Below are 22,165 nucleotides of genomic sequence, written 5' to 3' on the forward strand. Positions count from 1 at the left end.
TTGAGCAGTACATTTGCTTCTCTCCTGTGTCTGGAATGAGAGATAACCAGAAGTACAGATTTAGACTCATTCATGAGCAGTTTCTAATGGTTTAGCTGGATGGTCAGGGACTTGGAAGGAACAGGATTGGAAGATAGAGACAAGGAAAGTTGGGGAAGAGGTATGTGGATGGATCTCTTAGAATGGGCATAGACATTGAAAATATTTGTCTCACGTGAATGCTCACCAAATGGCATCTACTGTAAAGGAGACTCTTAATGATGGTGGACAAAATGATGGACACTATTAACGTCAACTAGACTCTTCCCAGCCATCCCAGTGTTTCCTCAATAGACCCATGAACAAATTGGCCACGTTAATAAGAATGGAGGCTACGCACGGGCTCAACAACATGAACTTCCTCTTAGCAAGGCAGACCTGGTTAACCCTACTGCTGAGCGCCTAATCTGCCAATAGCCAAGATCAGAATTAAGGGCCCTATAAAGCATCATTTCCCAGGCGGACAGCACACAACCTGAGGGTAGGTCGATTACATGGGATTTCTTCCACCAAGGAGGGAGCAGACATTTGCCCTCACTGGAATAAACACATACTCTAGATGTGGATTTGCCTTCCTTGCCCACAATGCCTCTGCCAGTGTCGCCATCTATGAACTCACAGGGTGCCTGATCTGCCATCATAGCATTCTACAAAGTATTGTGTCTGATCAAAGAACTCACTTCACAGCAAAAGAAATACATACATCAATGGGCTCAGGCCCACTGAATCATTTGCTCTTAACCACATATGCCATCACCCAGAAATGCCTGGCTTAGATGAAATGTAGAATGATTTACCGACGACTCAGTTATGATGCCAACTGGGAGACAGCACCTTGAAAGAATAGGGTTCTGCCTTACAGGACGCAGTTTATACTTTGAATCACAGATGCTGTGTTCCTCATCACCGGATTACACAGGTCCAAGAATCAAGGGGAGGAAGTAGGAGTGGCTACTCTCACTATTATACCTATTAACCCACCTAAAGAATTTCTGCCTTCCATCCTGGCAGCTTTGAGCTCTACTTGTTTGGACAGCTTAGTCTCCACAAGGTTACTGGTTGCACCAGGTGACAACAATGGTTCTACTGAATTGGAAGATTAGACTGCCATCTGGCCATTTTGGGCTCCTAATTCATGCTACTGCACCAATAGGCAAGAAAAGGGGGTTTATCTATGGATGGAGTGGTCAATCCTGATTGCCAAGGGGATATCATGTTGCCATACACAATCGAGGCAAAGAGTACTATATATGGAAGCCAGGGGGTTCTGAGGCACCTCTTAGCATTTCCAGTAGTAAACGTTAATGGAAAACTACAGCAACCAAAAAGAGGCAGAATGACTAAGGACTCAGACCCCTTGGGAATGAAGGTTTGGGTCACTGCTGTGGGTAAGGGAAATATGGAATGGGTAGTAGAAGAAGGAAGCCACAGGTATCAACTATAACCTCATGACCAATTACAGAAAGAAAAACTGCAAAAAAAAAAAAAAAAAGCAGTAAACATCTCTCGCTTGAACCCTTTCCATTTCCACCCAGTGGCAATAAGCTCATTTTAGTTTCAAAATTCAACCTCAATGTTGAATGTCATCTTTCACAATAGGTTACTTTGAAACATCTTTTTTGTAAAAGTTTCTAAGATTTGCACTAAGGAAATTAATTTTGTAAGTTACCAACAAGTTTGTTCAGTTTCATTTTTTAAAAAGACTTCCATTTTTTAACGAGTAGTTTTAGGTTCACAGCAAAACTGAGAGGAAGGTACAGAGCTCTCCCATTTACCCCCTTCCACATTCTTGGAGAAAAGTCTGACCAGCCCAGTTTGGGGCAGGTGTGCAACCCTGGATCAGTGAGCTATGGCCTGAGAGGCAGAGTCGGGGTAGAGATGCAGCTGGTATGGGTCTAGTGGTAGAACTGCGAAAATTTCCAGAGAATAAAACCCCCTGAGCTGGGCAGCTCCACAAAGCATGTCTACTACACTCATGTTATGGAGAGGTCTAGAACTAATTTGGGTTATGTTTACCAGTATTTGGTTAGTTTTGAAAATTATATTTATGATTTCATCTTTTTTTCTTAAAACTTACCTATATAATAACATGTAGCCTTGAAAGACATCGATATGTTATCAGCAGTTATCATTAGCTTATGACCGACATGTTTTTTCTTCTTTATGTATATCTGGGTTTTGCTACAATGAATATATAGCACTTATGTTATAGATGATTATGATTAGAGGCAAACACCTTTCCCCTCTCCTCTGGCTTCATGAGAAGGCTTTTCTTCCAAATATTTCTGGTCTCTCTCCACCCATTAATCACTTTACTTGGGAAAGGAAGGATGACGCATCTGATCAGTAAATTGGCAAGAATGGGGCATGCGTACCTCAGCTCCACCCTAGGGCTTCCACAGAGAACCCCAAGCTCTCTGGTTTTCTCCATGCTGCCCTGGCCCTTGCTGCCTGGGGGAGGCAGAGTCTACCTCTGGAGTTCAGTTAGCAAACCTGCCTGACTTGCACACTAACACACAGCCTCCCGCTAGGCCTTTATCACTAATAAAGGTGATTTTTAGGGTCCTTATACAATTTGAGTTATTTCCCAATGTTCAGAACATAAGCAAGAAAAAGAGGGTATTTAGTGCGCTCTCTCAAAGGTTTCAATCCAAACATGTTTTCAAAATCCTTTTATATCCATTTTTGAAGGAGGAAATAGGTGAAATTTCCTTAATCACTGTTACTTTTTCTGTCACTTAATCTGATCTTTTTTGCTGTATTTGGCTCTATAATTTATTAATTCATTATCTGCTTTATTTTCATATTCTGACTGTGAAATGTTGAAGCCCCACAGCACTTAGAACTGGAAAAAAAGTGTTAAGGTCATCTAATCCAGAATATTCATTACAGAGAGGTTGAGACCAAGTGGCACAGCCAAGTCTTAGTACCCAAATTTCTTGTCTCCAGTGTTCTTTTACATATACTGTGACACTTCTCAAGTACAATTCTATTTTTACTTCTTTAGCCATTTCTGCCAGCTTTTCTATGATAATCATTCAGCCATTAATAAATTCCACCAACATGTGTCTACCATGTTCCTTCTGCGTGACAAATTGTAAATGCGGCAAGTTTCTCTTTGGCTTCTGCTCTGAAATCAACTTTATCTTAAGCAGGATGGTCCTGTTTTTCTTGTATGCTTGATCGTGGAAGGCTGGTTTGTCCTTTAGTAAGCTTACGTCAGTCTTTTACAGGCAACAGATTGTTGAATTTTGCTTTTTAAACTAGTAACCACCATCCTACTTTTTTACTTTGATAAAATTAATGAGTCTACTTGCAAAGACATCAGAAACAATGCATTTGTGTGTAGTCAATCATCCTATAAGTTTATTGTTACTGCTACTGTCTTTTTAACAGATGTAAAATTCTGCACTTCACTTTAAATCAAAAGATAACCTATCTAAGCTGTCTGTTTTCTTCTTTTTTCAAAGAACTTTTTTTAAAAATAAATTTATTTATTTATTTTATTTTTGGCTGCATTGGGTCTTTGCTGTGTGTGGGCTTTCTTTAGTTGCAGTGAGCGGGGGCTACTCTTCGTTGTGGTGTGTGGGCTTCTCATTGCTGTGGCTTCTCTTGTTGCGGAGCACCTGCTCCAGGTGTGTGGGCTTCAGTAGTTGTGGCACGTGGGCTCAGCGGCTGTGGCTCGTGGGCTCTAGAGTGCAGGCTCAGCAGTTGTGGCCCATGGGGCTCAGTTGCTCCGCAGCATGTGGGATCTTCCCAGACCAGGGCTTGAACCCGTGTCCCCTGCCTTAGCAGGTGGATTCTTTTTTTTTTTTTTTTTTTTGTGGTACGTGGGCCTCTCACTGTTGTGGCCTCTCCCGTTGCGGAGCACAGGCTCCGAACGCGCAGGCTCAGCGGCCATGGCTCACGGGCCCAGCCGCTCTGCAGCATGTGGGATCTTCCCGGACCAGGGCATGAACCCGTGTCCCCTGCATCGGCATGTGGACCTCCAACCACTGCACCACCAGGGAAGCCCAGCAGGTGGATTCTTAACCACTGTGCCTCCAGTGCCTCAAAGAACTTTTAAATCTTATTTTCCTAATTCATTTTTGTTTTCTATTATACTTTATTACATATTTATTACATATTATATCTTTCCTTTTTAATTTAAAGATTCACAAAGTGATATATATGTAAATGCACACTAAAGTATATAGAATAAAAAGCAGAAATTCCCTTGTATTCCCCCCAAATACCACATCCGTCCTCAGAGGTAAGCACTAGTAACAGTTTGATATGCACCCTTCCATACCTTTTCCAATATCTGCAATTTGCTTTTTTTTCTTTTGATTTTCCTAACCTGAAAACATCACCATATTTTAATAATTATTCTCATTACTTTTGTCTTATGAATTAAAAAGTTTGTAAACTCTGTTGTGACCTAAAATTTACATCACAAGGTTTGTCTTCCTTTGCTTTCCCTCCTTCCCACTTCGTTCTACCCTAGGAGAATCTGAAATATTTTATGAAATTACACGTGGATACCTTGCAATCTGTATGACGGTCTAAAGCTATGCTGTCAACGCAGTAGTCACTAGCCACATGTGCCTATTTAAATTTCAGTTAAAAGTAAATAAAACTAAAAACTCAAGATTTTCAGTCTCACCTGCCCCATGGGCTCAACAGCGGCTAGTATATCAGACAGCACAGATTTGGAATATTATCGTTGCAGAAAGTTCTTCTGCACAGTGCTAGTCTAAAGAATTGGTTAATTTTATTGGACTTCCCTGGCGGCACAGTGGTTAACAATCCGTCTGCCAAGGTCGGGGACACGGGTTTGAGCCCTGGTCCAGGAAGATCCCACATGCTGCAGAGCAACTAGGTCCGTGCGCCACAACTACTGAAGCCCGCACGCCTAGAGCCCATGCTCCACAAGAAAAGCCACTGCAATGAGAAGCCCGTGCATCGCAACAAAGAGTAGCCCCTGCTCGCCACGACTAGAGAAAGCCTGCATGCTGCAGTGAAGACCCAACGCAGCCAAAAATAAATAAATAAAAAATAAATTTATTTAAAAAAAAGAATTGGTTAATTTTATTTACTTATATATCAGTTAAAAACCCTTTGATAAGGTTCTTTCAAAGTTCTATTATTTTGGTAGGTGTTTTCAGAATGTCTCCATCTGTAGGAAATTGCATGGTCTGTTATTCAGGAACCTAATGCTGTCTCCTAGCTTCATATGAATCTTTTTATTTTTCAAAGTCTAGCGTCCCAAGTTGTTTTACTATTACATTTTAAGATCTCTTCTCTGCTAGAAATCACTTATCTTTCTTTTAAGTTTAAAAATTTAACAAATAGGTGCCCGGGAAGGGATTTTTTTTCTTGAAAAACAGTGCCTATGTACAACTCCATATACTCTCAATAACCGCACTGAGAGGGGCTTTCCGTTCTGAATAGTTTTCTAGAATTTTTCCTGATTGTCTTTGAGCTATACTTTCCAATCTTTTCTACTTCTGGTAGCCGTACTTTTTGACAGGTTGTATACCCTCATTCTGTTTTCTAGATACCTTGGTTCTACTATACTATTCATCTGTTAAGTTTCACTACCTTCCTGTATATTTTGGTTTTCTGTTTTATTGATAATCATTCATGCATTAGCTAGTCCACCAACACATAATATCTCTGATATGCCTGGCACTATGTATTTTGTAATGTTCTTTTTGACATTCAAATAGTACACTCTGAACAGTCCCAATGGTTTCTGCTCTGTAATCTGTTTTAGCTGAGACTATAACTAGGAACTCCTGTCTTTCTTGAATCTTCAGTATCACTTATTTCTCTGCACTGTGGCCTGCTTCCTGCCCTGAACCGCCACTGTTGACATTTTTAGTTCTCTTAAAAAAAAAATTTTAGCACACTCTTTTCTATAGCCAATACCTATCTTCTCTGAATACCGTATCAATTTGCTTCTATTTGCTTGAGTTGTTAAGCAGTGAGGCCTGTGTGGGTGGACTCCTGTTTCCCACAGTCTCCCTCTTCCCTTCTAATGTTGTGACACTTATTAATTATACCCAAGTTCTATTTCCCTCTGGTTTTCACACTGTTTCTGAAGCTGGTTTGTCTGGGTTTGCTGTCATTCCTGTTTGTGTCAGATAGCTCTACTATGACTTGCTCTGCTAGCTTTTCAGAAGTCTCTTTTAGAGGGCTGGTTTCTCAAAACAAGTCCTCTGAATAAAGTTAGTCTAAAATGTGCATATAGCTTGTGTTTCAGAAGTTCCTTTTTAAAATTACTGAGAAATTAGCATGTTTCCAAAAGGAAGAAAAATATTACAGATGATGGTTATGTCCCCAGATGAGTTCAGAAAGGCAAAGTTAATATATAATGTGCCTAAAGTATTAGTAATATCACAGAACCCAACCACCTAGTATCTCTGTGGGAAAAAATCATCCAGTAGTTGAGGCAAAAAGACAAAAACTGGCAGGGAGACAAGATGGGAGCCCTCTTCCTACAAATTCTTAAGATTTTGCTATATTTTAGAGAAATATCCAAAATCAGTTTCCTATTATTTCATTAAAGGATCTGAGGAGAGTTGTGACGTGAGGCATGAGAATTAGACCAGAATACAGAGATGGGGCTTAGAAAACAACAAAAGCTATCTTCTCTCCTTCACTGCTTCTCCAGAACCAGTTCTGCCATTTCAGACCCAGTCCTAAATCAACTCTAGGAAAAGATAACAAATGACACTATTTTTCTTTATTTTATTTTATTTTTCGGTAGATAAGAGGGTTCCAAGCATTAGAAGGAGATGGAAGAGAATAAGAAGGAAAGGAGGTGCCTGTGGTCCATTAGATATTCCAAGATGGACGGTGGCAGGTAAATGATATTGAATATATGTGCTGATGTACATGTGTTGAAGATGGTCTGTATTAGTCTCAACAATTAATGTCTCTGCAGAGCAGTCCTTAACCTACTGGAATCCTCACTGTCAATCACAGAGGCACATCCAATTACGAGTATTTGAAAATGTCTTTGCTGCAATTACATTCTTATGTTAACTAAATATATTTAGAAATCCAAATTCTCTTAGAAATAATTTTAAAGCGCCATAATGTAGGATCTTTAATTTCTAAACTTTAACTCAGTTCTTAACAAAGCTGGAAAGATAGTCTGGCCTTATCCATGAACATCATGGACCCGAAAAAAAGAATAAAGTAAAAAGAAAATTTATCCGGCTCATTATAGATGAACAGCATTTTTTTTTTTTTTTTGCGGCACGCGGGCCTCTCACTGTTCTGGCCTCTCCCATTGCGGAGCACAGGTTCTGGACGCGCAGGCTCAGCAGCCATGGCTCATGGGCCTAGCCGCTCCGCGGCACGTGGGATCTTCCCGGACCGGGGCATGAACCCACGTCCCCTGCATCGGCAGGCGGACTCTCAACCACTGCGCCACCAGGGAAGCCCCTGAACGGCATTTTTAAAAAATTGAGATATAATTCACATATCACAAAATTCACTTATTTAAAGTGTACATTCAGTGATTTTTAGTTATGTTCCCAAGGTTGTGCAACCATACCACCATCTAATTCAAGAATATTTTCATCACCTTAAAAGGAAATCCTGTACCCATTAGCAGTCCCTCCCCATTCTCTCCTCCCCACAGCCCCTGGCAACCATTAATCTACTTTCTGTCTCTATGATTTGCCTATTCTGGACATTTTGTATAAATGGAATCAAACAACACATGGCTTTTTGTTTCTGGCTTCTTTCACAAAGCATGTTTTCAAGATTCATCCATGTTATAACAAGTACCAGTAATTCACTCATTTTATGGTATGGAGATATATTTTATTTATCTATGAATGGCATTTTAAAAATATACTTTTGCTACCTATGTTAATTAGCTCTCAGATTCAACTCAAGACACATTGTAGTTATTCACACACTGATCCCTTGGCCCACAAAGTTATCTGCATTTTACTTTCTAACAATTTATAAATCATCTCATGCCTTACCATCTTCACTGTATTGCGTCTCATTACTTTGGTAAATACTTCTTGGACTTAATGCCTAGCACCACTTTTCTATAAATTGTCCCTTCCCTCCAACTTCTATATGGTTAATGTGACCCTACTCTTGTCTACAGGTCCAGGAATAAGCACCTGATTCAAGCTGGACATATATAGGCCCTTTGCTAGGAATATGGAAATGGAAATAATATTGTTTTTAATTAGCTGCTCTCGATTGCAGAAACTACAATCTCAGGAGTTTTCTGTTACCATTGTCTGCCACACAGACTAAGAAACCAAAAACAAAACCCAGTCTGCAAGAAGAGAAGAATCAGAGAAAAAGAGAGAGAGACAATAGTAGAGATAAGAGACAGAGCAAGACCTCCTGGGTTCCCTGTGGTGCTCCAGTCCCAGATTCCAGGCCATTCCTAAAGCCCAGCTGCATTCCCACCCTTGGATTCCATGGGACATACTATACACTTATAATAAATTCCCCTTACAGTTTAAGTCAGTTTCTATAATCTCCAGCCAAGAGTCCTAACATAGTCATCTACCCAGTAGGATTTTAATGTCTTTACTAGCAAGGGCTCAACCTCCATGGCACCCATTACAGTGACTCAAACACATACTTATTTAACTATCACCTGTGGAATATTTTGAAAAACTATCTATAAAAATTACTCAAGACATTCTTGGATACGTATGTGGAAAAAAATTAGGATTTCTGTCTACTTTATTAAAAAGCTATATTATTGGGACTTCCCTGGTGGTCCAGTGGCTAAGCTTCCATGCTCCCAACGTAGGGGCCCAGGATCAATCCCTGGTCAGGGAACTAGATCCCGCATGTCGCAACTAAAGGTCCCACATGCCGCAACTAAAGGTCCCGCATACCGTAACTAAAGGTCCTGAATGCTGCAACAACAACAGAAAGATTCTGCATGCCACAATGAAGATCCCGCACACAGCAATGGAGATCCTGTCTGCCGCCGCAACTAAGACCTGGTGCAGCCAAAGAAATAATTTTTTTTTTTTTTTTTTTTTGCAGTATGCAGGCCTCTCACTGTTGTGGCCTCTCCCGTTGCGGAGCATAGGCTCTGGACGCACAGGCTCAGCGGCCATGGCTCACGGGCCCAGCCGCTCTGCGGCATGTGGGATCTTCCCGGACCGGGGCATGAACCTGCGTCCCCTGCATCGGCAGGCGGACTCTCAACCACTGCGCCACCAGGGAAGCCCCAGAAATAAATATTTTTTTAAAAAGCTATATTATTGTATCACAAACTCAATATATCTTTGCACCCATTTTGCAAAAAATCATTTAATTTCCTCAGAAAGTCTTTCTGTATTACACTACTACATGCCCATTTACACTTGCTTAGTAAATGTTTTATATTTTTAAAAAGCAAAGTGTTATATTTTCCTAAGAAGATTTGAAGTTTCTTGAGAACAAGTAATCTGTATTTCCTCTTAAAGCAAATTCCCACAGAACCTACTAAAGAATAATCACACAGATTACTATTCAGAATATTCATGCAGAGATATAAGTGAGTAGCTGACCTCCCTGGACTCATTTTTTCCTCCTATAAACACGGTTTATTGTCAAGCACGAATAATTTCCATAAGGACAACTTATCTGTAATTAAACAACACTAAGCACATTATTATACTATGTAGGTTAGGTAGGCAATAAAACATTCCTTAATGGACGGCTCAGGAGATGCAGCTCTAGCAAGCCTGCTCTCTTGTCTCAGGTTGAGGGGTCTACTGCCATCACTGCCATCTACAAAGCTAATTCTCTGCACATCCCAGGGAGTCTTCATTCATTTTGCAGAGTTCTTTTCCCAAAATCAAATCCAGGATTTGTCACCTAATTGGGTTTTAGTGGGGATAACAGAGATAAAACCAGAACTCCAAAATATTTTCTTAAATCCCTATTAAAAATTTTATAGGGATAAATGCGCTAATCCCTCCAAGTCTAAGATCTGGTTCCTGAGTAGATTTTGCATCACACTATTTAATGTCACAACCTTCCCTAAGATATCCTTAAATTTTAAAAATTATACCTCTAATATTACCAAGTCTTACAGAGATAGAATCCCCTTTAAATTAGTAAATTATTGAAGTATTCCAGTTGGATACAACTTACTATATCAAGCACTCAGGCAGTTTCTGATGGTCTTGACTCCAAACTTGGTTCTCTGTAGCTTGAGAACTGTGCTGGCCAAAGCTCTGACAGACAAGTGATACTTATTTACTACTGCCCCTTTCCCCCCAAAATTTAAGCCTCTAAGTTTACAATATGGCCCACACAAGGATTTGCTAGTCTCCTCAAACTCAAACTGTTAGGGCAGAAAGGAACTTTACAAATCTACTTCAAACTAATTATTTTACAAATGAGAAAACAAGGTGGACAAGAGATAAATGACTCGCCCAAATTCACAAAGTTGGTAAAACCAGCATGCTTAGAATAAGGGCACTCAGCCTCCAGCTGTACGTTCATTTCATCATACCATCTAACTTAAACATATAAGTATGGACAGTATTGAAATCTATCTGCTTTCTGGGAGAAAAAAACCCAAAATCTACAACTTTCTGCTTTCAGAAATGAGGGTGAGGGCTTCCCTGGTGGCGCAGTGGTTAAGAATCCACCTGCCAATGCAGGGGACACGGGTTCGAGCCCTGGTCCTGGAAGATCCCACATGCCGTGGAGCAACTAAGCTCGTGTGCCACAACTACAGAGCCCGCGCTCTAGAGTCTGTGAGCCACAACTACTGAGCCCGCATGCTGCAAATACTGAAGCCCACATGCTGCAACTACTGAAGCCCATGCATCCTAGAGCCCGTGCTCCTCAACAAGAGAAGCCACTGCGATGATAAGGCCACACATCACAACGAAGAGTAGCCCCCAGCCTGCCCGCAGCAACGAAGACCCAACGCAGCCAAATATAAGTAAATAAACTAATTAAAAAAAAAAAAAGAGGGTGAGAGGTTGAGGTAACATCTCATTTCATGGAGATAAATGGTCTTTTCTTAAACAGCCTTCCAAATGTCATGATGGGCTTGGCCTAAAGGCTAGGTAAAATGAAACTGCATATCAGATCTTCTCTGCAACCCGAAAATTTTTCACCATAATGAACTATGGCAGCTATGGTGTGTGCCCAAAGCTACCTCATTCCCCCTTTTCCATTAACGAAGTCTACAGTCCCTTGGCCAGAAGTATGGGCATGTGTCCTAGACCTGACTAATCAAGTATTTCACATCACTGGCAAGAGTGATTGGTCTAGGTAAGACCAACCAGAAACCTTCCCTAACGCTGAAAAAATAAGCTCTCTCCCACCAGGTGGAGAAGGCAATCTGCAGTAGGAGAGCCTAAGACTAATATTCAAAGAGAAATAGAGAGAAGCAGTGATGAGAGATGGAAAGAGAGTGCTCCAACATCAAATCCTTGGTTCTCATTCCCAAGCTGGTTCCTTTGATTTTGTAAGTTAACCCTATTATCTTTATCAACTACAGAAGCCAATAAATTTCCTTTTGCTTAAAATAATTTGAATTGCAAGTCAAAAATCCTATCATATACTTACCCCAGAAGACAGGACTGGATATATATATTACCCTTAATACAGGGAAATTAATAAACTATTGTTTAAAAAGGTTTTTGGAGGCTTTTAAACAGGCTCTACTATTTCTTATATTTATCATTCCTGACATCCTACACTCACCAACTTCACTGTTCCCATTATATGCCCGGTCCCTGTAAGTATCTGAGTTTGCTAACACTTCCCTAGGAAGTCCCTAGAATTTTTAAAAATCCTAATATAAGCTTGTTTCATTTGATTGCCAATAAAAGTTAAATGTAAAATATATTCCAGGTAATCCAAGTTAAATGAGATCTTATTTATGTAGAATGTCAAAAAGATAAACCAGGTATCAACATTATACACGGCGTTCTACGAGGCAAGTTTTCAACATTTAAAGCAAATCCAGCAGAAACATGGCTACTTCAATATAATTTAGTAGCTTGTTTTTAATTTTAAAACAACAGAAATCAACAACAACAAATCTCAGGACCCACCTCCAATAAGGCTCCAGTTTGGAAGAATTTCAAAGGCTTTTCAATGGAATAATAAAGGCTATGATAGCTACCCTTAGCCAGGTATGCTCTGACCAGACCAACAGCTATAACGAGCCACCTAAGAAAAAGAGCAATCAGAAGAAAAAAAAAAAGTAAGTAGGATTATAATAGAAAGATGTGGCAATCATAGATATTACTAAAGGTGACCTCAAGATCTGTGTCCTAGGTTTATCGATTATCACTCTCAAACGCTAAGCTGTATGTAATGCACAGAAATGTTGCACCTCCAGCAGTACCCTATGAAGAGTGCTTTTTGCAAAAGCACAGTGGCACCTCACCCATCTGGAGCTCAGCTTTTTGGCAACCTTGCCAGTTGAGAACAAGACCAAAAGGAGGGAAATAAGCTAAATTGGTCCTTGAGCAGCTAAATTAGGTGCCAGGAAGTCCAAGACAAGAGAAAAAAACTATTAAAGGAAAATTTTAAATGCCCTGTGCAGTTAAAGGGTCTGTAATAACAACAGGGTGGAGAGATGTTTTAAACTATTTTTAGAAGTATCTCATTGAACATACCCCTACCTTAAAATCTATTCTTTTAAAAGACTGCAAATGACATATGAATAAATGGTTTGTTTTTTAAAAAGAATAAAAGGTTTTTAAGCTGAGATTCCCAAAATCAATTTAGTAAAGAAAGCCAGATCAATACAAAACACAAAACAGGGAAGCACTTAGGCATATGGCTCTGAACTCTACATTTCTGTTCTACTGTCCTCCAAAATAAATTTCTCAGGCCTTGTAGTTTTTTATTTGTTAAGTTCCATAATTAAATGAGGTATATCATTATTAAGATGTGTCTCCTTGAAGGTGCTAACAGATTTATTTATGTGTAAAATCTTAACTAAGCAGTGGGGTATGTGGTCTATGTTATTTCTAGAAACTATCATACAAATACATCGAACAAGAGTTTGTAAAAAAAAAAAAAAAGAAATGAATTCCTTAATGGTGTAACTGGTTCAGCATTTTCAGTAGCCTAGAAAAAAAGCTTACTTTACTCTCATATCCCCAACTTTTCTTCTGGTTTAAGATACCACTCCTTACCCTCCACCCCATTCTCTATGTTCATGGTTCAGGAATAAAGGCTTCTTTTCGTCTTCCCCAATGTATCTTAAAATCCCTCTTCAGTACAATGCTCTCATCAAAGCCCTTGCTAAGATGACAAGAATTTTTATATATAAATACACACATATGCACTGATGAATATTCTTTTAAAATCATTCTGTGACCATTTATGTGATAAAGAAAACGTGCATCTGTAATATGGCTTCTAAACCCAGAACTACTACTAACAAGTTCTGTGACCTCAAGTCAAGCAAGTCACAACTTCTCTGAGCCTAGGTTTCAATACTGGCTATTTCTAATACTAGCCATAAAGCCTATGATCCTCTCAAGATGTGTTTGCGTGTGTGTGTGTGTGAAAAAAGCAAGGTGCTGAAATGCTAATCATTAGCATTCATATTTTTAAAATACCTATGTACACATATTTGCTTGTATCAGTATCTGAAACATAAACAAAATTATCTGCCTTCCAGGGAGGAAATCTGGGTGGAAGGGAAGGTAGAGGGAAGATTTTCACTGTATGCCCGTGCATACATTTTCAATTTTGCACCTGGCCAATGTATTATCTATTTTAAAAATAAATAAAACTGGATGTTCATTATACAGTTCTTTCAACTTTTCTATATGTTTGAAAATTTTCATAATAAAATGTTAAGAATTTTTTTTTACAAATTTATAAAATTTAAAAATATATAACAGTCTGATCCTGTGATCCTTGTCATCAAAAATAATGGGGTCAGAGAATTAGAGGAATCTTGGAGATCACCTAGCTCAACTCTTTAGTTTTTACAGATGAAAAAACGGATGTCTTGAGAAATAAAATGATTTATCCAAGGTCACACAGTTAGTGTCATAACTACAACTAAAAACTCGCTGCGACAAGGGATGGACTGAAATAAAGGAGAAACAAGAGGGGGTAAAATCTGTTTCCAGGGTCTATTACGCTTCTCCCCAGTAACTCTGCCTTCCATCTCTAGTGTCTTCCCCACCTCAAACCATCCTACAAAGTCTAAACTCACCTAAAGCACAGGACAGCTCATGTCACTGGGCAAAAACTTTGAACGCTGTTCCACTACCTTTCCCATTAAAGTTCATCCTGGATTTTGAAAACAGCCGCCGAAATAAATGGTCAACTCTGCAGACACAGCTCCCTCCACTCCCTTTGGGGAGAACAGCTCGCCATTCGTGACTTGCCGCCTGGGCTCTCAGCGCTGCAGGATCGCCCGGCACAACGCCCCTCAGACATGGACGTGTGGCTAGCCCATACGTCCTCCCAAGGCCCTCCGGACCAGCGCCTGGGCAGCCTCCCCCGAGCCCCCTTGGAGCACTGGAACTCCAGCTCGGTACCTGGGAACTTGCTCGACCCCCAGCAAGCACCCAGGCGGATTCAGCCTCGACTGCCCCCGGAGCCCAGGTGCCGGGGACCGGACTCCCGCCACCGGGGCTGCGCTGCGCGCGGCGGGCCAGCCGGGCCGCTCCTCCTGCCTCAGAGCCCCCTCCCCGGCCAGACTCTCTCCCCGCCTTCCCGAGCCCCAGCCTCACCCCGCGGTCATCACCACATTGTAGATGACCAGGTACGCCGTGGCCAGAGGCCCCGGGCCCTTTTTCTTTCGCGAGCCGCTGGCTTCGCCGGCCCCGGCCCGGGCCCCGCCGCCCCCATTCCCTTTCGTCGCTGCAGTCGCCGCGGCTGCCGCCATATCAAACGCCGGGAGCACGCTCTCCTCGCGCGAACACCTCCGCCCAGACTGGCCACTGCGAGCGGGGTGGTGGGAAGGACAAGGGAGAGGCGGGGCCGAGGCCGCGGGGCGGAGCCAGGGACAGCGCCCACGGCTGCCGCCATCTTGGAGGAGGGCAAAGACGCTCCCGGCCCTCCCGCCCCTCCGCTCGCCTCAGTCGCCACCGCCATCGTGGAACAGGGTAATCACCGCCGCTTTTGCGCTTCCGGTAATAACCTCCGGCGCCATCTTGGATTAGGTCAATGTTGTGTTTGGCCTTATTCGACAGGCCAGTTGTTTCTGCCGTCTGGCTGTTTCGTCGTCCCTGGTTATTCTCTCTCCTATAATTTCCGCCTCTGTGTGGGATTAATAAAATGATGCTTTCATTTTCCCTTCTCATCTTGACTTCTCGCAGTGGTCGTATCTTCACCCCTATACACGCGGTTCGAGTAACCTGCCATTTTGGGTCAGGGCAATTTACGCTGATTTCGCTTCCCATCATCCCTAGAGGCCGGCGGGAACTGCCCTTTATCTTAACTGCTAGACGGGTTGAAGATTCTGTCTCTGAAGGTTTATTCCCTGCCTTTTGATTTTAAGTTACTTGTACAGTGGAGAACGTCAACGAGAAGTATGTCCCTTTTACTATCCGATTAAAGTTGCCCGTGTGGCCTAGGATCCAGTGTCATTCCTGAGGGCCTGGAGGATGCCCAAATGCGTCTTCCAGCCCGAAGACGCGTGGGCTCGCCCGTCGCCGAAGCCCGTCGTCGAAGCAGGACGAGGATGAGACGATTAGGCTGCCGGCTAAGGGTGAGGTGTCGAGTGGAGCGAGAAGCTTTCCACCCACAGTATTCCAAGGTAGAGGGATGTTGGCTTATGTGGAAAACATGTCTGCTTAAGGAAGGCGGGACAGCTTGGGGAACCTGCTTCAACCAGCTGACCTCACTTTCCATTCACTGCTTTGTTCTAGCGGTTTTTGGTTTGTATTAGAAGTCTCCTAACCGTCAATTTTCTCATGCCCAAATCTCTCTTTAAATTAATTACTGTACATGTGGTGGTATACGATACTTATTTATTCTTTCCAGTAAGTATTTATTTTATGGAGCGTCTGCGAGATTGCACTGGGGTTCATGGCACTAAGTGAAAGACCAAGTCCTCCGTCTCCCAGACGTTATAGAGGGAGCCAGGTGAAAATAACTGTGTTAGTTGGTGAAGAGTGTTATCAGTTAGGAAGTTGTTTCAGTAATCCAGGCCGTAGCGAGTAGTGGTTTGGGCCAGAGTGGTCGCAATTGAGGTGATGAAAACTGAATTGAATTCTGGACATATTTTAGAAGTAGCGCTGATAAGATTTGTTGATATGTTAGCTGTGGAGTGTGAGGTAAAAGACATTATGAGTAGCTTGGAATAATTGAGTTGTAGAAGAAGCTATTTTGAAGGCAGAAATCTGAGATTTTATCTTTTATTTGCTGAGCTTGACGTCTATTAGACATTCAAGTGGAGAGGTTGAGTAGACAGATATAGACACTGAGGTTCCAGGAAGAAGTGTGGACTAGAGGTATAAATTTGACAGCCATCAGGGCGGTGATGGTATTTAGAGCCACGAGATATCTAAAGATTGAGAGGTAATAACTAAACGGTTGTCAGTGTCTCATCCTTACAGCCCCACCGATTGTGTAGAGATCCTGTTGCCTGGTTTTCCTGACTTCTTTAAAGTGCAAGTTGGTGTACTCACGTTGCAGACTGTGATCAGAGGGAAAAATTTTTGCAAAGGAAATAAAGAAGCGAGTCATTTTGCAGAGCAGATAATCACTATCTAAAAGCTTCTTTCATTCATTTAACTGATATTTTTCCCAATATAACCTGCTTAGTGGGAAAGTAGGAGGCAGGAATGCATAAAGCTCTGTCGGAAATCAATTTAAAACTCAACGTATCTTCTTACAGTCACTTAGACTCCAGTCTGTTCTCTCCAGTATAGTCACAGTGATCTTTTCCAAATACAAACTTGTTCATTTCTACTACCTTCCCCCCACTCTCTTATGACATTTAAATGGCTTTTAATGGCAATTATGGTAAAGTATAAAATTTAATGTGACCCACAATAATGTGCGTGGTCTTAACTCCTACCAGCTTCTTCAGTCTCACGTCACACCATGCTCTCCCTAGACATACTACCTTTAGCTTAGTTCTTCCAATGAGTGATGAGCCTTTCTGCCACAGGGGCTTTGAGCCTGTTGTTCTCTCTGCCTAGAATCTCCATCCCTACCTTCCTCCTTCTGATCTAAGTTTGCCATCACTTTCCCTAAACTTCTGGAATGAGTCATTCACCTTGTCTCCACGTACTTCCTCTCATGACACAGGCCACAGTAATTTTATATTTACTCATGTGACTTCTCTCCCCAATAGACCACAAGTTTCATTAGACAGGAATAGTGGTATTTTCTTGTAGTAGTGGTTTGTTTGAGTTGTTTGTGTTTTCCCCTTCATTGCCTGACACATTGCCAGCAACATGATTCTGTCTGGATCAAGCATGATTTCTCTAGCAAAAGTAATTATTTCAAGCCTTAGGACTATCATGACACAAGCAGAGCTCATTAGAGTTCTTCTGTGAAATTGATATGAGGATGCTGGAGTGTAGTGTTCATCTTTTTGTCAGGATTATTAAAAATAAGAGGTTGCGCTCCTGGCTCCAGACAGTCACCTTCCCTTCCATGTGGGGAGAGGAGAAACCAAGCAAACACGAGGGACTCTGTGTTTTGAGGGCTTTGGGTCTTGATTCCAGTCCCTGAGGTCTGGTACTTGATGCTTTTCCTTCAATTTTGTGGGTTTTCTCGTTATTCTCCCCAGCAAGAGAGTCAATATATTTCTTTTGCTTAATCTAGCAGTCCCAGAACAACAACAACAACAAACCACAGCTCTATCCCATTTGTTCCAATAAAAGCCCTGGAAAGTAATCTCTTTAGTTTGACTCACATGCCCATCACTGAGCCAATCATTGCAACCAAAGGGGATACAATATGCTGACTGGCCAGGTCTTTGTCATATACACATAGCAGGAGGAGGGAGGCTTCACCCAAACTATATAAATTGAGTTTATACATCCCCCGCATTTGGGGGGTATAGTTCCCCCAGAAGTAATAAGGGAGTTGTTATCAGAAGAAGAGAATAGATGTTGGGCAGGTATGGTAGGCTGAAAAATGCCCCCCCTCATTGATGTCAAATATCTGTGAATGTTACCGTATTTGGAAAATACATTAAAATTAAAGATCTTAAGATGAGAAGATAATCTTGGATTATCCAGTGGGCCCTAAATGCAATCACATATCCTTATAGAACAGACACACAGAGAAAAAGAGTCACACAGGAAGAGGAGGAGGCAGCGTGACCGCGGAGGCAGTGTGACCACAGAGGCAGAGATTGGAGTGATGAACCACAAATCGAGGTATGGTGACAGCCACCAGAATCTGAAAGGTGCAAAGAATGGATTCTCCTTTAGAGCCTCCAGAGGTAGTACAGACTTGCCTTGCAATACCTTGATCTCAGACTTAGAGAATTGTGAGAGAACAAATTTGTCTTAAGCCACCCAGTTTGTGGTAATTTGTTACTGCAGCAACAGAAAACTAATACAGCAGATAAAAACAACAGATACTGAATGCATATTATATGCCTCCAAGTATCTTACTCCAAGCCGAGTATTGGGAGAATTGCTACATTCAAAGAATAATTGAGAATGTTAAGCAGGTTAGAGTGGTCTAAATAAACATTATTTCTGAGGACTACAAAGCAGTATTGTTGTGAGGAGAGAAGTCAGGAAAATCTTCTCGAAGGCATGTCTCAAACATAATCATAGGGATGTGTTATGAAAAGGTTGAAAGTCATTAAAGTGAGAGAAGATAAAAGGTAAAAAATGTAAGAGGACACAGCCATGTTGTGTCTACAGAAAGCTAACAAGGGTGAAGGGATAAAAATAAGTCTAAATAAATAGTTGGGACTTGATTGCTGGACTGAGGAATTTAAATTTGAACTAAGACATGGTAATGAATCAGGTTCTTAAATAGTTATAGGTTGAAAATATTATCCGAAAAGAAAAATCAACTCCCATTTATTAGTTTCCTATTGCTGCTGTAAAAAATTACCACAAGTTAGTGGCTTGACACATCATGGAATTTATTGTCTTAAAGTTCTGTGGATCAGAAGTCCAAAATGATTCTTTCAGGGATAAAGTCAAGGTGTTGGCAGGGCTGGTTCTTTCTGGAAGCTCCAAGGGAGAATCCATTCTTTACCTCTTCCAGCTCCTAGAAGTTGCTGGCATTCCTTGGCTACAGTCACATCTCTCCAGTCTCTCCAATCTCTGATTCTGTTGTTGGAATACCTTCTCTAATTTTGATTCTCCTGCTTCTCTCTTACAACAACTTTTGCGATTACATTGGGCCCAACCTGATGGTCAGGGATACTCTCCCCGTCTTAAAATCCTTGACTTAATCTTATCTGCCAGTCCCCTTTACCTTATAAATAACAGTCTGGGGGTTAGAGCATGGACATATTTGGGGGCTATTATTCAGCCTACCACATTCCATTACCAAAAGAAAGGGAGGGAGGGAGAGAGAGAAAACCCCAAAGACTTGAAAAATGATAAACATTCTTTAAACCATTGCTGAATTTGCAGGAAAGTAAAGGGTATCTCCAAAGTGGGGATCAGAAGTGGAGTGAGGGCTTATGTTGGGCATGGTAAAGAATAGGAAATTGAAACCAGAACAGTGATCAGTTAGTAAAAGCAAAAGCCAGGATTTCTCTGAAGGTAAATGCTCATGCCAGTGTAGGGCTGAGACTAATCCAGTGAGTTTTCTAGAGCTTTTTCTATTTGGGCACAACCCATTGATTTCAACATACGAATTTTGAGGGGCTCATAAACATTCAGACCATAGAAGTTGCCTTCCTTGACAAAAGGGATTTTGTAGGTGTGATTAAATCAGGGACCCTGAGATGAGGAGATCATCTTGGATTATCTGGGTGGGTCCTCTGTAATCATAAAAGGGAGGCGGAGGAAGAATCAGTCAGCCAGAAGGCAGTGTGACTACAGAAGAAAGTCAGAGTGAGATGCAGTGTTTTTGGCTTTGAAGATGGAGGAAGGGGCTTCCAGAATCTGGAAAACACAAGGAAGTAGGTTCTTGCCTAGAGCCTTCAGAAAGGAATGCAGCCGTGCCAACATCTTGATTTTAGCCCAGTGAGTCCTGTACTGGACTGCTGATCTACAGAACTATAAGATAATAAATTTGTATTGTTTTTTAAGCCACTAAGTTTGTGGTAATTTGTTACATCAGTAATTGAAAACTAATACAGTAATACATCTGTATCGATAGCAGCCAAAAAGCATTACTAGAGGTAAAATCTTTCATAATAAACTGTTCTGTTCACCAGGAGAACAACAATTTTAAACAGGTATGCATAATTTAAGAGGTATGGCCTCTGTGCTACTGTTCCAGTTCTACGTAGAGAATTATAAAACATTATTGGATGATGTTAAGGAAGACCTAAATAAGTGGAGAGATACTGAGTTCATAGATTGGAAGACTCAATAAAGATGACAGTTCTCCCCAAATTAATTTATAAATTGCATGCAATCGCAATCAAAATTTCACCAACTAGTTTTTTTGTTTGTTTTGATTTTTGTGGAATTTGAGAAGCAGATTGAGATTTTATATGGAAATTTTAATGGTCCAAAAATTACCAGGATATTGGGAGAACTTGCTCTACAAGGTAACTACATTTATTGTAAACTATAGTTTTACAATTAAGACAGTATAGTATTAGCATAAGGATGGCAAATAGACTGATAGAACAGGATAGAGAGTCCAGGAACAGACCCACACATATATAGTCACTTTATTTATGACAGAGATACAGTAGGGAAAAGATGAACATTCCAGTAAATGATTCTGGGAGAAGTGGATATTCGTATGGGAAAAAAAAATTTCCTGCCTCACACTATACACAAAAATCATTTCTAGACTTAAAATGTGAAAGTCAACATTTAAAGCTTTTAGAATTAGTGTAGGAGAATATCTTTATGACCTCAAAGGTAAGGAAAGAATTTTAAAACAAGATATAAAAAGTACCAACTGTAAATGAAAAGGTTGCTACTTTGACTATATTAAAGTAAAGGATTTTTGTTCATCAAAAGATAGCATAAAACAAGCAAAAAAAAAAAAAGCAAGGTACAGAGTGGGAGAGGATATTTGCCACACATGTAATTAATAAATGACTAGTCTCCACAACGTATGAAAACTCCTTCAAATCTGTAAGAGATAATTACATTGAAAACGTGGGCAAAAAATATATAAATGACCAGTAAACAGATGCAAATATGTTCAACCTCTTATTAATCAGGGAAATGAAAATTATAAGCACAGTGTGATACCATTAGCCATTCTCTGGAGTGGGTAAAATGAAACTGTTTGATAACACCAGCTGTTGGTGAGGGGACTGCAAGTGGCGAGTTGGCACATTCACTTTGGAAAGCAGTTTGGCATTATCTAGGAAAGTCAAAGATACACATATCCCATGACGGTTTTTCTAATGCCATGTTGATGGCCTTAAAGATTCCCTAGGGTACATATATCAGAATATTCAAAGCAGTATTTTTCGTTATAGTCCCACACTAAATGGAACACATCTATCTACAGTAGAATAAATAAATAAATTGTATATCTTACGATGGGATACTTTACAGCGATGCAGGTGAACAAATTGCAGCTCTATTCAGTTATAGCAGAGAAATCTCAAACAATATTGAGTGAAAGAAGTAAGGCACAGAAGAATACATACAGTATGATTCATTCATCTAAAGTTAAAAATCAGGCTAAATGAAAAATTATATTGTTTAAGGGATTCATACACAGGTGGTAAAACTAAAGAAAAGCAAAGAAATTATCATCACAAAAGTCAGGATAGTGGATACTTACCCAGGATAGGTAAGATAGGTGGATAGTGGGGAGGGAGGAATTTATGACCGAGAGGGGACAAGTAGCAAGGATTCGGAGAGTGGCAGGGAGAGGAGTTCTGGGAGTAATGGAAATGCTTTATTTCTTCACCTGGGTGGTGGTTATATAGGTTTTTCCCTTAGTGATAATTCATTAAGATGTATATTTATGTTTTGGGTGCTTTTTGCTTATACTTTATATGTTAGATATACTTTATATGCTTGATATACATAAATGATATATAATGAAAAATAAAGAGGAGTCCTGATAGTAG

At 40.7% G+C, this 22,165-nt stretch overlaps 1 protein-coding gene across 2 annotated transcripts in view; it reads right to left on the bottom strand.

The window, feature by feature from the left end:
- HACD2 (3-hydroxyacyl-CoA dehydratase 2) overlaps window positions 1-14,970 on the bottom strand; it is a 91,750-nt gene extending 76,780 nt beyond the window's left edge. The window contains exons 1-2 of one of the 2 annotated variants that reach the window (XR_003432835.1): window positions 14,745-14,955; window positions 12,090-12,207 (exon numbers count right to left, since the gene is read on the bottom strand). Coding sequence is in view for 1 of the 2 variants with exons in the window: in XM_027106609.1 (XP_026962410.1) it covers window positions 12,090-12,207; window positions 14,745-14,899 (273 nt within the window). In the remaining variant the exon portion in view is untranslated. Of the gene's footprint in view, window positions 1-12,089; window positions 12,208-14,744 lie in introns of both variants that reach the window. The other variant, XM_027106609.1, reaches the window with a different exon arrangement.
- Window positions 14,971-22,165: the final 7,195 nt, after the last annotated feature.

The sequence above is a fragment of the Aethalodelphis obliquidens genome, unplaced genomic scaffold (assembly GCF_003676395.1).
Source record: "Aethalodelphis obliquidens isolate GAN/ISIS:26980383/991018 unplaced genomic scaffold, ASM367639v1 scaffold1, whole genome shotgun sequence".
In the NCBI taxonomy this organism is placed as follows: domain Eukaryota; kingdom Metazoa; phylum Chordata; class Mammalia; order Artiodactyla; family Delphinidae; genus Aethalodelphis; species Aethalodelphis obliquidens.